The 15,439-nt window shown below is 34.2% G+C and overlaps 1 protein-coding gene across 1 annotated transcript; it reads left to right on the top strand.

The window, feature by feature from the left end:
* The first annotated feature begins 278 nt into the window (after nt 1-278).
* On the top strand, nt 279-2,971 carry LOC131632526 (protein FAR1-RELATED SEQUENCE 5-like). Its single transcript, XM_058903270.1, has 2 exons — nt 279-326; nt 413-2,971. Exons 1-2 carry the CDS (start codon nt 279-281, stop codon nt 2,969-2,971), a joined length of 2,607 nt encoding a protein of 868 aa, XP_058759253.1.
* Nucleotides 2,972-15,439: the final 12,468 nt, after the last annotated feature.

Here is a 15,439-nt window from a genome sequence, read left to right as displayed (position 1 = left end):
CGTCCTTCTTCCACTGTGTCCTTCTTCCATTGTCCTTCTTCATTTCTTTTTCTGCAGTCATTACTCTTCTGCGTTTTATTTTTCTGAAACCATTTTCTTCTTCATTTTCTTTTGTGCTCCCTTCTGATTTCTTCTTTTTGCGCTCCCTTCTGATTTCTTCTTTTGCGCTCCCTTCTGATTTCTTCTTCATTTCTTCCATTTTCGATCCTCTTCCATTAACGATTTGTGTCTGAAGCAAGTTTTTGTGCTTAGTAAAAGTAACAGATATTGAGTTAAAGATGGATGGTGGTGACGTTATTGGCCATGGAGTAATGCAAGTTAACTCTGTAAGTCAATTTTCAAACAATCTTATCTTGTGGTTGTAACCCTAATTGATGGTTGATTTACTATTTAGTTATTTATATTTTTTTAGGAAGCACACGATGGGATTTTTCATGAGAATGGTCGTGTTAACGATGACGGTGAACTGGATTTTGTTAGTGATGGATGCTTGGATAATGTTGAATATGACAACAGAGTTGTTGATGAAGATTCTGAGTTTGAAGAAGTTGAATACTATGATGAAGATGCGGAAGAAGATAATGAATTTTACGGATGTGAATACGATGATGAAGATGGAGATGATGATGGCGAATTAGATGGTGATGATTATGATGACGAGATAGGTTCCGGTTATGTTAGTGGACACGAATATTGGAATACAGATTCAAACGGCGGTGGAATTTCTGGGGAAGGATCGGAATGGGGTTCGGACAGATTGAATGAATCGATATCTTCAGATCAACTTCCAGACGAATCATTTGTTGTTGACGAGTTTGACGACATTGCAAATATGGACATGTTTAACTTGCAATGTGATGATGTTTCGAAGCTGCAATTTGGAAGTCTGGAAATAGCTTACACATGGTACTGTTGGTTTGCAAAGATGAACAGTTTTGCAGTCCGTAAAGGTCAAGTTATTAAAAAAAAGAGTGGAGATGTTACTCAACAAACATTTCTTTGTAACCTTGCAGGATTTAGGCAAAACAAAGTAGATAATCGCAAACGTGGTCCGAGGCACGAAACCCGGTGTGGATGTGAAGCAAAATTTCGGGTTCATATTGATATAATTTCACACCGTTGGTATGTCACAGTTTTTACCTTTGAGCACAATCATGCAATGTTAAAGGAGAAGCACTGCAGGCTGTTGGCAGGTAATAGGAAGCTTAGTAAGTCAGATAAGATGCAAATTAAGAATTTTGGGAATGCCGGAATCAAAGTAACTCAAATGATTGGTTCATTCGCTAATGCTGCCGGGGGGTATGATAAGGTAGGATTTTTGAAGAAGGATGTACATAATCAAATTGCAAGACAAAGGAAAGAGATGTCTTCTGATGCTAAAGGTGCTGTCAGGTATCTTATTGATCTTCGTGTAATAGATCCATTGATGCTTGTTGCACACACGGTGGGTGCGGATGGAACGTTGCAAAACCTATTTTGGAGCGACGGTGAGAGTCAAAAGAATTATGAACTGTTTGGTGATGTGCTTGCTTTTGATGCTACCTACAAGAAAAATAAGTACAGGTGCTCATTTGTTGTTTTTTCTGGTGTTAATCACCATAACCAGACGATTATATTTGCTACTGCCATAGTTTCAAATGAGGTTGAAGGGACATATGTATGGTTGCTGGAGCAGTTTTTGGTTGCAATGAAAGGTAAGACACCTTTATCTGTAATAACGGACGGTGATGTTGCTATGAGAAATGCAATCAGGAAAGTCTTTCCCAACAGTTACCATAGGTTATGTGCATGGCATCTCCTACGAAATGCAATTTCCAACATTAGCAATCCCAATTTAATCCCTGTTTTCAAAAAATTAATGCTTGGTGATCACGATGTTTGGAAATTTGAGAGTCTGTGGAATGAAATGTTAGATAGGTTTGGGTTAGAAGATAATAATTGGATCAATGAATTGTACCAGAAAAGGAAGATGTGGGCAACAGCTCATATTAGGGGAAATTTCTTTGCAGGAATAAGAACGACATCGCGGTGCGAAGCATTTCATAGTCATATGGGACAGTTTGTACACTCGAGGATGAATATGACTGATTTTGTTAAGCAGTTCCATAGGTGTGTGGCATATTTTCGATTTAGAGAGGTTCAAGCTGATTTTGAATCCCAATATGGACAGGCAGTGTTGCATACCAATCTTAGGGCGCTTGAGAGGTCAGCATCAAAGCACTGGACAAAAGAGATATTTGAAATGGTACGATCTGTTATGAAAAAGGTAACCTTAACATCTGTATTAGATATTCAAGATATGGCATCAGTTACCATTTATGCGGTGACAAAATACAGAGACGAAGGGCATGGATGGCGTGTTTCCCACTGTCCATCGAATAACGATTTCAGATGCTCGTGTCTTAGAATGGAATCCATTGGGATTCCTTGTGAGCACATTGTTGCTGTGATGGTTTATCTTAATATTGTAGAATTTCCTGAGAATCTTGTGCTGAATCGTTGGTCATTATATGCGAAGGAGTCTATTAGTGGAAGTTATGAAGATGGTTCCCACTACTGGGATTCACATTTGGTTGCTAGACACGCTACTTTGGTGAATCTTAGTAAGGAGGTCGCTGACTTGTCATATATGGATGTTGATGATTACAAAAAATATTTAGAATATCTGACTAATGAACTTTGTAGGCTTAAATCGAAGTACAACAATGAAGATGTTCCAGATAACATACATGTTGAAGAGGAGTTGGTGAATATACTTAACCCTTCATGTTCAAGAAGCAAGGGTTGTGGACCAGGTACTGTTGGTACATCAGAGAGATCCAGGCGGACACAGACGTGTGGGATATGCGGTGCAGCTGGTCACAACAGAAGATGCTGCCCTACTCTTGGAGCAGATGGAGAGCCTCCTGCAGATAGTTCTTTACAATCAGCATCTGTAAGGTTAAGTAATGACTATGGATTTTCAGTTTAAAATTCAGTGAAGTGATGAAGCAATGTCAAAATGATGTTATGCTGCTTGTTTGGCAAGGAAGGCGTCTGTTTCTGTTAAGAATGGGTTAAGAATGGGAATGTGGTGAAGTAAGAGGTGGTATTCGTAGTTTATTGTATTGGATAATATAATTGGCAGTTATACTGATTTTGTAATTTTGGGTGCTGTGTTGCAAATGTGGGATTTGTTTTGTAATAGGCATTTGGTATGCTTATTGTAACAGACATTGTGTCTTGTTAGTTTTAATATATCCAAGGCTGGAAGTTGATGTAACTGAAGAAGTGAATTGCTGTAATTTTATCCTAAAGCACATTGAAATTCATCTATTGTTGTATTGTAATTTCCCTAATTCAACATAATATATTTCATAAATTAATCAACAATGTTCTAAATATTACTTAGATAGAGTAAATTCATACTGTATTATTTGTGATAAAAATACAATGCACAATTTTGATTATGAAACCAGCCAAATTAAATTAAAATAGAACAGCACCAAAATTTCTAAAGCAGTACAAATAAATAGGATTGCTTACCTGTACTATTTCAAAACTTTGGTACCTTTGGTGCAATATGAAAATGCAAAAATAAATAGCATAATTTTTCAAATGCTTTGGTGCAAGCACAGAAGCCTTAGGTGCAACCATTCAAACCGCTCCTTCAACAGCATTCGCTGCAGCCTACAGTTCAATCCACTGCCAATTACTTCACATAATGCGTTGTTGTTATTTGCCATCATCAATATATCCACACCCAAGGACACAACAACTAGCACATAACAATGTAAGCAACAGAAAGCAGCAAAGGGCGGTCCAAATTACACAAAACTGCATAAAGCAGCAAGCAAATTATCCTAAAACTATATTATAGACAATCATAGTAGTAGTTTCAATCAACAAAACATGGTCCACGCAGCCATCCAAATATCCAAACAAATGGCCACCGCACATTCTCATTGTCTAAGTCGCGGTTGTCATAACTTTCCAGTATTCCTTCGACTTCCGAATGAGCTCGTTGTTGCAGTCGTTATGGTTTCCCATAAGCAAACGCATAGTTACGGCCATCCTTGTGACAATCTCATTCATCTGGAAGTGAAATGTGAAATAGTTAACAAAGATTATTTTTGGGGTTAAATGGTGATAATTTATTGTAAACACAACACATCAGAATTGCCATATAATCATACCACACCAAGAGTGTTGCTTGTGAAGTTGTTCTGCATGTTCATCCACTCTACCACCCATAGTGCAGAGCTGTCACTGCCAATACAACACAACGGGTTCAGTTTGACCAATTGTATATGGAAAGTGATTGTCGATTGGAAGAAATTTGATACCTGGTTCCACAGTTTGGGATCCCCCTTGCCTCCACAATATTCCAGTATTCAAAGTCCGTCATCACGTGGAGTGAGAATGAACTTTCATACACCGTTTCCACCAGCTTATTTAGCGCAGCTCCCTGATAAATTAAGAAGATATAGCTTATTATAGCTTCTTTTCTCAAACATGTGATAATAAAATTCACTTATACTCACGATGTTTCTGATGGTGGACCTTCTTTCTGCGACCACGTCCTCGGTCAGGTGCGAGTCCAAATGATAGATCTTGCGATCATCTAATGAAATGACCATGAGGTACCAGTGTCCACGCTGGTCTTCTACTGGGACATAAATCTATAACGTATATCAAATTGTTGAACAAATCCGTTAATTGGCTTATGTAAAAAAGGAGGCAGTGCATACAACATCTAACGATTAGAGACAATTAAATGAAACATTCTACCAATCTCAGGTGATCAAAACGAACAGCCCAGTCATCTTTGTAAAACATGTGTAATTCCTCATGACCATTATTTTTAACAACATCTTCCTACAACCAACAGATAGTTTAATACATTAGCATGTGATTATCACTTATTAGTAAAGACTCATGTAAAATAAGCATCATGAATAATTTGGAGTTTATGGTAATTATCGCGAACGACGGAGGCAGGCACCATAAATTTTTGCATACGTTTTGGTGTTGTGACCACATCACCTTCAACGCCATCATCAGTATAATCTGTTCCAAGGTTGGAATTCATTTACACCAGTAACCAGTTAGCCAACAAACATAATACGTAAAATGATGGGTATGTGTATAGGTTAGAAATGTACCTCACTTGAAACCAACATTCCTGGACACATACACTCAAAATCAGCTCTGGTGTACGCTGTCCTACCAACCCTGAATATTGTATCACTGAAATACAACAACGGTTGTTAGTCATTGTTAAAGAGATTTCATAATAAGGTAATAAAATTCATGTCCACGTACGATGAGTCAAAGTCTTCTTGGAAGACATACGCACACACCCTGATTTCCGTTTGATCCAGTTTCATATCAGGGGAGGTCTTAACCGCGCATCTGAAATGCTGCTTAATATAGGACTTGTTAAGAATATCATACACAATCGACATAAACATTGTTCTTTCATAAGTACTGCTTAATGAATTTTGATTACCTTCGGGACCATTAAACCAGTACTGTTTCTGAATGCATTAGTCCTCCCAATAGCAATAGCTTTTTTAGCTCTACCGCCCGGAGATTGTCGTTTGACACCGAGTGATCTGGGAGTGGTTGCAGCTTTTCTCTGCAAGTTGCCAATAGCATTACCTGTAGGCCTCGACCCCTCTCCTGGTGATGGTGTGAATGAGAGCTTTCGACCCTTGGGAGTTGTTGATGTCGTCATCAGCTCCTTGCTTATTGAAATAAATATTAGAACAAATAATTTGAATAACATGGTAAATCAAGTGTTTAAAGTTTAAACAACATTAACGTAAAACCATGCAAATATATGAGTGGAAGGCATGTCACCTTTGCATTAAACCTTCGGCTATAATCACTACTGAATGGCTTGTTGGTGTTGTCTGCAACTTCTTTCCCACCCCTGTTTGAATCGGCATCAATGTATGGAAGTTTCCCATAGCTTGTGTTTTGCCGTTTGCAAACAGTATCGGTACGTACGTAGTTGTTATGGGAGACTGTTCTTTTTTTAGCATTCATTCTTTCCTCGGAGTCGTAGTCAGATATGTTTATTGTACCAAAGTTCTTCAGCTTCTCCATCCCTCTGTCCATCATCTTTTCTTTGCCCCGATCATTTCCATCATCTTCTGCATCAGGGGAATATCCAGAGCTAGCATGGACAACTTTGTCTTTGAACCTTGGGCTACGCATTTCCCCACCTACTTTTTTTAGTATCTCTTTTTGATTGAACACAAGTTTGGTCATCATGTCGTTGTGAGAAATCTCCAGAATATCTATCCTGAAACTTAGTTTCTGCATCATACGCAATGGTTGAACCATATCAGTAGTTATATAACACAAAAGTTCAACATAAAACGTTTCAACATAACTCTTATATCTCTTTTTTTATAAGCAATGGATTTTATTACTCAGCACCAGTAGTGCATTTCCACATTACAGAGTTGTATGAATATTACAACTCTTATATAGTTATATACTTATATTTTAAAAGCATGTTGGTTTCAAAAATGTTTACCTCCACGGCATCCAACACATCAGCTAACGTGACTTCTTTGGAGCTTACATCAGGTTTAAATGAGTCGTGATCTACATCTTGTCCAACCCTTGGAATGGTTGATGAACAAATCCTCTCGCCCATCTTTGAGGAGTTTTTGTCACCATCCCTACATAAACACCACAACCTTTATTACTTATGTACATGAACATATAAAAATGTAACACATAAAGACATACTAATAAATATTATTAAGAAGGAAAACTTGCATTCCGTTGTCTTTTGAATGGCCAGGGATCAACACAAAGTCGTTGCATCTTGTTGGTTCCATTGATAATGAGTGCTCTCTTGCTTGTTGTTTTTTTTTTATAGAACTTGCTTGTTGTTGATGTTGCTAATATAAAGAAAATAAGGAGAAACGTAGAGTAATGATGTAGAGACTAATCTCGATACCTATTCCATCAAATCACTTAATTGCCATTTAATGTGGAATTGACCCAAGCTATCACAATTGCATAAAGTAAATCAGTTGATATCTTAATATAATATTAAGACCTGTTTGATATGCTACTTGCACATGAGATATTAATATTGTAATCACATACATACCATAAGGTTGAAACTAATGATACATTATATATATATATATATATATATATATATAATGAGGTGCACACCACTCCATCCATAATCAAATATCCCATACACATATAGGGATCAAATGAAAGGTACTACAAACGACAAACGAGTTTCATAAAATGGAACTTATACACATGCAACGCCATGCAACTAAGCTAAAAACACAACAACGATTAAGACCGTAGTCACTACATTGAGACTTGAATCAATCTAAAAAATGGAACACCGTCCACATTGTTATTATATACATTCACTTAACATGTTCATTAGCTAAAACTTGGTTACTGAGGAGCCTGTTTTCTGCTTTCAAAGTAGCAATCTCCATGTTCAGTTCAAAGTTTGCATCCCTCGCATTTTGAAGTTCTTCCGATAGTATTTGGACGTTATAGTAGTTGTAATCACGAATCCTTCTACCTGTTGCGCAAAGCAAACGACGCATTAACAGCACCGCAACATCTTCCTTCGCGTCATAGTCGGTCTTCGCAAAACGGCCAACTGAAACCATAGATTTGGAAAACAAAGGACTACACAAACAAGCATGATACCTTAAAAATTGGAAACCATGTTCAACCTTGACTTCGTGTAGATTGTATACTGGTACAAGGATTCTCATACGGTTGCAAACTACCTCTACCTGTTTTTGTATGCTATTTTGTAGAACGATATCCTCCGCGTCTGTCTCCTCGGCCAAGTTCGACAAAACTGTAGCTTGTAATACAAATAAAAAAGGTTCATAAAGGTTAATAAAGGCCATACATAGTTACATATCATGGTTATCGTTTAATATTATAAGCAACGTATATATACTACATAACATAAGGTTGTATTGTATCAACTTACACGACAGATCTTGAGAAGGCTGAACTTTGTCGTCTGCATACGAACACTCTTCAGATTCGCACGAGTTGATGTTGTGATGTTGTTCATAGACACGACCTACTTGTTTGCAATATTCCGTGTATGCCCTTTCAGCTTGCTCAAGGCTGTAATATTTGCCACGTGCGTTGTTACTCCATTTGTTAACTTGAGCAAAACATTCAGGCCACGACAAATATATACCTGGGTTACGACCTTCAAAAACTACGTATACTTTCTCCATTATCACCCAGGTCACAGTAGATCCCTTGTCTGTTTTGAGTGGATGAAGTTTACCAGCTTTCAAGTTTAAGTAGATGAAGTTGAGTAAATGAGAGCAATAACTGAGGTAGGGTGGTAGTAGTTGGCCATGGGTTAATTACTTGAGCGGTTGAGTATGGTAGTAATTGATATGATAGTTTAATATTGAGGAATGACATTATTACACCCAAATTTGACAATTACACACTATTTTGATACGGTTTGCTTTTTTATTTTATTTAATAGTTATTATAGCATTATTTGAATAACGTGAAACTATGAATAATAATATGAATAAAATTAAATAAATAAAGTTTTGTACTCTTTTGTATTAATGAATAATATGTCACAAAATAAGTATAGTTAGATTGAAAAATATATGTTAGTAATTAAGTAATATACTAATTAATCATAATATAAGCATAAAATAAAATGAAGAGAATCTAAAAATAAAAGCCATTTTAGAGAGTTGACCCCCCTAAAACGGTCCTAAATTGGAAGACCCAATTGAGATTAATTTTGATATATATAAAATCAATGACGGAGTCCGATATTTTGTGAGAGCAATATATTCATGTAGTGTAATAAAAGAGTTTTTATTTTCTAAGCTTAAATATACATCATACGTATATTAAATATATATCATACATATATTTTATTATGAGATTTAATTTTGAAAAATATTTAATAATTTTGTAATTTTTATTTGTATAATTTTCTCAATGTTATTATAAACAAAATTATTTATCTATCCATCTCTTTTTATATATAAATATAAATAATAATGATATGAATAGTTGTTTGTTTGCCATCTTTGATGATAATGTTGTAATGTTAAAATAAAAATATACAACATAATCTTATTTTTGAAAATTTAATTAAGAATTATTTTAAATTTAAGCATAAAACCAACTTGTCTCTAATTTAGTAGGACATATATGATTTTTATAATAAAAAACTTACTATCATTTATAATGAAACCTTAAATAATTATTCATATACCATGTGAATTCATATTTATAACAAAAATACTTTTTTGATTAGTTAATGCGTTATTCAATTTTAATTAAATATTTCTTATCAATGGTTAAATAATTAGTGAGCATTGCTATTTCTTACGATAAACTTCTAAACAAAACGCAAGAATACATGTGGCAAACTATTACTAAGAGCATGATTATCGGTAAAATTACAAGGTTTCTACACAGTTTTTTATGCTACCGTGTCAGGAGTTATTGGATAATTGAATGGAATCAAGGTTCTTTAGTTTAACAAAGTTGTTACAGTAAAGAACGCTTCTACACTTCCTTTTCAATTATTTTCTTCTTTTTCTTTTAAATTTTTATTAAAAGTGTCCAAATTAATCCAAATGTCAATATATTATATAATTTAGTAGGACTCATTTTAAAGTTTTTGAAGAAGCATATGGATATTTGAAAAATATAGTTGAGTTGTTTAAAAAATTGGAAAAAGTGAAATAATATAAAAAATTATGTAGGACCCATTTAAAGAACTCATATGAGTATAATTGGTGTGGATGCTCTAATAGATGTGGCAGTAAAATATTGATAACAAAACATGGGTTGGATGGTTATATGTCAGTAAGAAACATGGGTGGATGGTTTTTAAAATGGATCATCCAATTACATGAAGACACCTCATTTTCTTCACTTTCTTGCAAGTTTTTCTTCATAAGTTTTAGTATTTTCCATATATATATATATATAGCACTCATATATTTTTTAGAAAACATAGTGGGTGCAAATTAGGGAGAGAGTTTCAGTGCACCTAGCTCCATCCCTGTATAAAACTGAAAAAGACACCCGTGAATGAACAATTTTATTCCAATACTACATGTCGACCTCACTGCATTGACTGTTTCACTATATTGAGTGTTGCAGTAGTTATATTATTCTTTTGAATGAACAACTCAACTGCACCTGTTTGAAACTGTTCCCTAACCGTGTGTGTATAAATGTCAAGCCAGCTGAGTGTTTCATTTTATATCTGCGAAGGTTTGCTGAAGAAGGAGAAATGAATCACGGAAGCAGGTAATAAGTTATAAAATAGTTTGGTTGTTTGTTATACAAATGTTTTTGAAATGCATCTGTTGTAATATGTTACATATTGCAGTTCAAATGAATCATCAGATGATGGTGGAGCTGATGGATACTACTGGGAGGAAACCATTACATCAGGCTACACTGCAAGCCGAAATGTTCTTGTAAGTATATACATGTTATTCAATATGCTGCTTCCATGTTTCATTAACACTAACTCAGGTGTTGTAATCATATATTCTGCAGCATATTCCAAGGAGAGTCTGTAGGTCCTGTAGCTTTTTCTCTTCAATGATAGAATTGTGTGATTATGATACAGGACTTACACATGATTGCATCATCCAGAGTGAAACTCTTGACGGTGTAGAGTATCTGTATATAGGGGAGGGGTGGTACCAATTTGCAAGGAAGAAAGTATTCAGGAGAGGTGATCGGGTAGGTTTTACCGTTTCACTGGTTCCTAATAGGTTGTACGTGAAATTGTTGAATCGTTGAAGGTGACATGTTTCGCGGTGTAAAATCAAAAGGCTGGAAAACTTAATGTTTATGGGTCGCCGTATCTAAGTATGTAATAATGTGAACTGTAGTGTTATGTAGCAGTCACAATAGTCGTGTTATATGTAACGCAAATCCGCGTTGTGTCGCGGCGGCGGCCAGTGCTGGGTGTTGGTTTTGACGTTGTCGTGATCCCAAATGTGTTTTATGTTCTTAAATATTAGTGATGAATGAGCAATATTTTATTTTGTGTATTGGAGCATTGATTTTTACTTTGTTGAATAGCATATTGAATTGTTTTTACTTTGTTTTGTTTAAACTATTTTTTATAAAAAGAATTTTAACACATAAATGTATAACTATAAAAATATAAATACTTTAGCTATTTTAAGTTTAATATTTAAGTTATAAGTTGGATTTAAAATTTTTATTATTATTATTATTTAACTTTAAATCTGAATCGTAAAAGATAGAGATATTTAACTTATATTTTAATATTTATAAATTTTTACATTTAAGTTATATTTTTAATTTTTTTATTCTTTATAAATTATTTGTATAAATTTATTTATATTTATTTTTATATATTCGGACATTATATTATCATTAATATTTTCTTTTATTATTATGATTACCTAAATATTACATCTTTATATATTATTTATATAATTATTATTAATAGTTGTGGATGAATATTATATTATTATTATGATTATTATATTTATTTTTAATATAGGGTTAAATTAGTAAAAGCCAAAATTAGGGTTTCTTATAAACTCCCTATGTTAAGAGTAAATTTTCAAAATTAAAAAAATATTAAGAACTAAAATTTATACTAAAAAAACAAATAAATATTAAACGTTATACAATTATAATAATGACAAAATTAAAATAATAATTATTACATATAATTACTATGTATAACTCCTATAATAATTTGTAATTAAAATTGATAAAAGTTAGAATAAAAGTTTGTACGAATTATATTATTTTTACAAACTAAATCAATTTTATATAAAGAATTTTAACTATACTATGCTTTATATTTCCAACCTTTATGTTACTTTTGTAGAATACTTATTTTACTAAGCCCAAAATTCCAGTTTGCATATGTTAACCCTTGCCACATACGTCCACTAAAATGAAAATGGTTAGAGCTCCATCCCATGCAAAATCAACACTACAAAGTTTAACCACTACATAATAGTAGACATGCAGTAATATTCATACAATCATAAAAGAGCAACAGCTCTAAAGTTCAAAATACACCATTAGACCATTACACATATAGTTCACACATGAAGTCTTCAACAACATTTATAATACTCCAACAAAATCTAACTGAAACTGATTAGACTATTAACCAAACTGAACCAACAACGTCACTTGCGACCCACCAAGTATGAACCAAAACAACCACCTGCTGCACGGATACATTATCGACCCAGAATTATCATCTCTCCACACAGACCAATATCCTTGTGGCTGGAGGGTATCTGATGCAGAAAGACAAAACATCACCTACTCTCAGATCACGCTCTTTTGCAAAGCGGTACCAATCACGGCAAAGATACTTTTCCACCTCATCGTCCCGTCCCCCCATTTCACACTGGTAGGTTTCTCCCGTGTCGGTGTCAAAAAGTTCAATCGTATCCTGGGGGGCGGACAAACAGGTCCTTATCACATGTCTTGGAATTTGCTGCACATATTCAATTTAATGAAATCATTTACCGTCAAATAACAGAACTAATCAATATCATTATAATTTGTCAATATGCAACTTACAAGCACATTATTCCTGATAGTCTTAGTCTTCCCCGGCTTCACCACTAGCTCCCAGGTGATCTCTTTACTTTCAAACTCAGTGTTTTCCTCCCTTTCTTCATCACTATATTCACATTACACGCAACATAGTCAACTTAAAGTTAACACACTTTATAATAAAACAACCACTTTGGTTAACATGATGTGATAATAATCGTGAGTCGTGACCTCAAAATACTATCAGTACACCGTAAGAATAGTGACTAATAAAACAGCTTACCATGTCGTATCTGCAACAGCACGTTGAGTATCATCCTTAGCAGTTTTGCTTGTTTCAACATCATCTTTACTTCCTTCACCACCCGATCCCAGCACTTCCTCCTTACCCGGTTCCTTGTCTTCAACATCATCTTTACTTTCTTCACCACCCGATCCCAGCACTTCCTCCTTACCCGGTTCCTTGTCTTCAACATCATCTTTACTTCCTTCACCACCCGATCCCAGCACTTCCTCCTTACCCGGTTCCTTGTCTTCAACTTCATCTTTACTTCCTTCACCACCCGATCCCAGCACTTCCTCCTTACCCGGTTCCTTGTCTTCAACTTCATCTTTACTTCCTTCACCACCCGATCCCAGCACTTCCTCCTTACCCGGTTCCTTGTCTTCAACTTCATCTTTACTTCCTTCTCCACCCGATCCCAGCACTTCCTCCTTACCCGGTTCCTTGTCTTCAACTTCATTTGTACTTTCCACATAACACATTCCCAGCATCTCCAAACAATATTCTTCATATGACAACGTTTTCCTGGTCTCTTTTGTTCGCATAAATCGGTCGGCCTCATAATGCAGATAACCGTTGTACAACCTTTCCCTGACGTCTTCGTCAAAGTGTAGCTTCTTCAGATTTCGAGATCTGCATAAAATAACACATGTAACAAACATTATTTATACACCATGCATATTCCAGTTAATAACAATTGTGTTTATCTCTACCTCTTCCATTAAATAAAATCTTACAGCTTTCTTTATATATCATGATCAAGAAAAAGACAGTACTTACTTATCATGACACATGCAGATATCATGAACAATAAATCTGAATCGAAAACACGACCACTACATGCTGTACTCAGCAAAACTTTTGCATAAGTAGCAACATAGTCATAATCAGTCAATACTCAATGTATATATTGGAACAACAGAACCACCACATTTATATAATGCTTAATAGTATACCTTGGCGCCTCGGGTGACATTGATAAATGAGTAGGAAAAGGGATTTCCTTATCTGCTTCAAGTTCTTCATTACTTCCCGCCTCACCAGATTGCAGCACAATCCCACAAAATTCTTCATAAGATATGGTTTTTCTGATCTTATTTGTTCTTAGCTCCCGCTCTTCCTCGTGATCAACATAGTTGTCGTACATCTTTCGAAGTTCATGCTCTTCGAAATGTCGTCCATTGTGGGTTTCAGATCTGCATAAAACATAAACTTTCAAGACACATAAGATATACACCATGCATGCCAGTAGAAATGTGTTCGGCCTCTCTGTAAGTCTACCATAAATGGGTAACACAGCGATTCTTTACGGTTCAGAAGCGGTTTCATGAGGGAACATGGTACAATATGAAATTAACACAAAGGGAGTATTAAACATGGTACGCTTACCCAGAAAGTCTTTGTCTTTTATCTCCATTAGCCATTTTCAGCCGTGAGACCGCCGGTGATGGAGGCTGTGTTGATGGGGTGTGGTGTGGGGTTACTGTTGAAGAAGCAGCTCCTCTCACTAGGAAACTAAAGAGACGTTGCTATTCCTCTTTCAATCTTCCGTTTATTTTGGCTACTAAAAGTCTAAAAGCGTATAAATGAGTTAGTCTCTACACGTGTTGACACTATTTTTTATTGTTTAAAATGTTTTATGGTGGCATATATTTTAAAATCCATTAAAATTTAAAGTTACAATTTGATTTGGAAATGTGTAATAAAATAAGAGAAAAAGGGTGATGCTCCTGTCAACCAATCACACCCCATGCATCTAATTATACCACACTTTTATTTTGAAAAAGTTTTAATGATATGGTAGATTGTTTGTTTTCTATTGGATGACAGTGTAAAACTAATTTACACTGTCAATGCATATCCATTAAACCCTAAAATCAAAAGAGTGTATTTAAGGAATATTGTGTTTGCTAGTATGTTGTAAACAAGATTAAAAATATTGATAAATTTTTAAAAGTGAATGTGAAAACATTTATTATTATATAAAAAAATAAATACATTAATAATTATTCAACAAATGTTTAAATGTAAAAGAGATCAAGTAAGAATAAAATTATTTACTATATTTTTATATATAATATAAATATTGAATTTAAAATAAAAGAGATCAAGTCAAAGAATAAAATTGTTTTAAAAAATTAATTTATGAAATGATTATTTTATGTTTCATAAAAAATAATAAATAAATAGTAAATATATATCTTTATTATTATTTTTATTAATAATTTTATAAATATAAATAAGGTGTTGATTTAAATATTTATTAGGCTAATATTATTATCCAAAAATTATAATAAATAATAACAATTAAAATCAAATAAATATAAATATTTAATTGAGTTTCTTTTTTTAATAAGTAGCATTTCTACACATAACATGTAAAATTGAGGTAAAACGAGACAATAACAAAAACTAAAAGAAAATACATTTTATTTAAAATTTGAGAATCATTTTGCATATTTGTTTCAGATTAGAGAGAAAAAATAATCGTGGCCACATATAGAAAAATATATTTAATTTTTTAAAAACAACCTGTTCTTATGGCGGATCTTCTGTTAATTGACAAATCAAATAAAC

The sequence above is a fragment of the Vicia villosa genome, unplaced genomic scaffold, assembly GCF_029867415.1.
Source record: "Vicia villosa cultivar HV-30 ecotype Madison, WI unplaced genomic scaffold, Vvil1.0 ctg.000955F_1_1_3, whole genome shotgun sequence".
NCBI lineage: Eukaryota > Viridiplantae > Streptophyta > Magnoliopsida > Fabales > Fabaceae > Vicia > Vicia villosa.
Note: the sequence above shows the minus strand (reverse complement) of the source record. Positions and strands in the feature narration are given on the sequence as shown.

Bases quoted from the DNA above. Each gene is read 5' to 3' on its own strand.
- LOC131632526 (XM_058903270.1), top strand. From the start codon at position 279: ATGGATGGTGGTGACGTTATTGGCCATGGAGTAATGCAAGTTAACTCT. The intron at 327-412 runs GTAAGTCAATTT...ATATTTTTTTAG, and splicing joins GAGTAATGCAAGTTAACTCT to GAAGCACACGATGGGATTTT.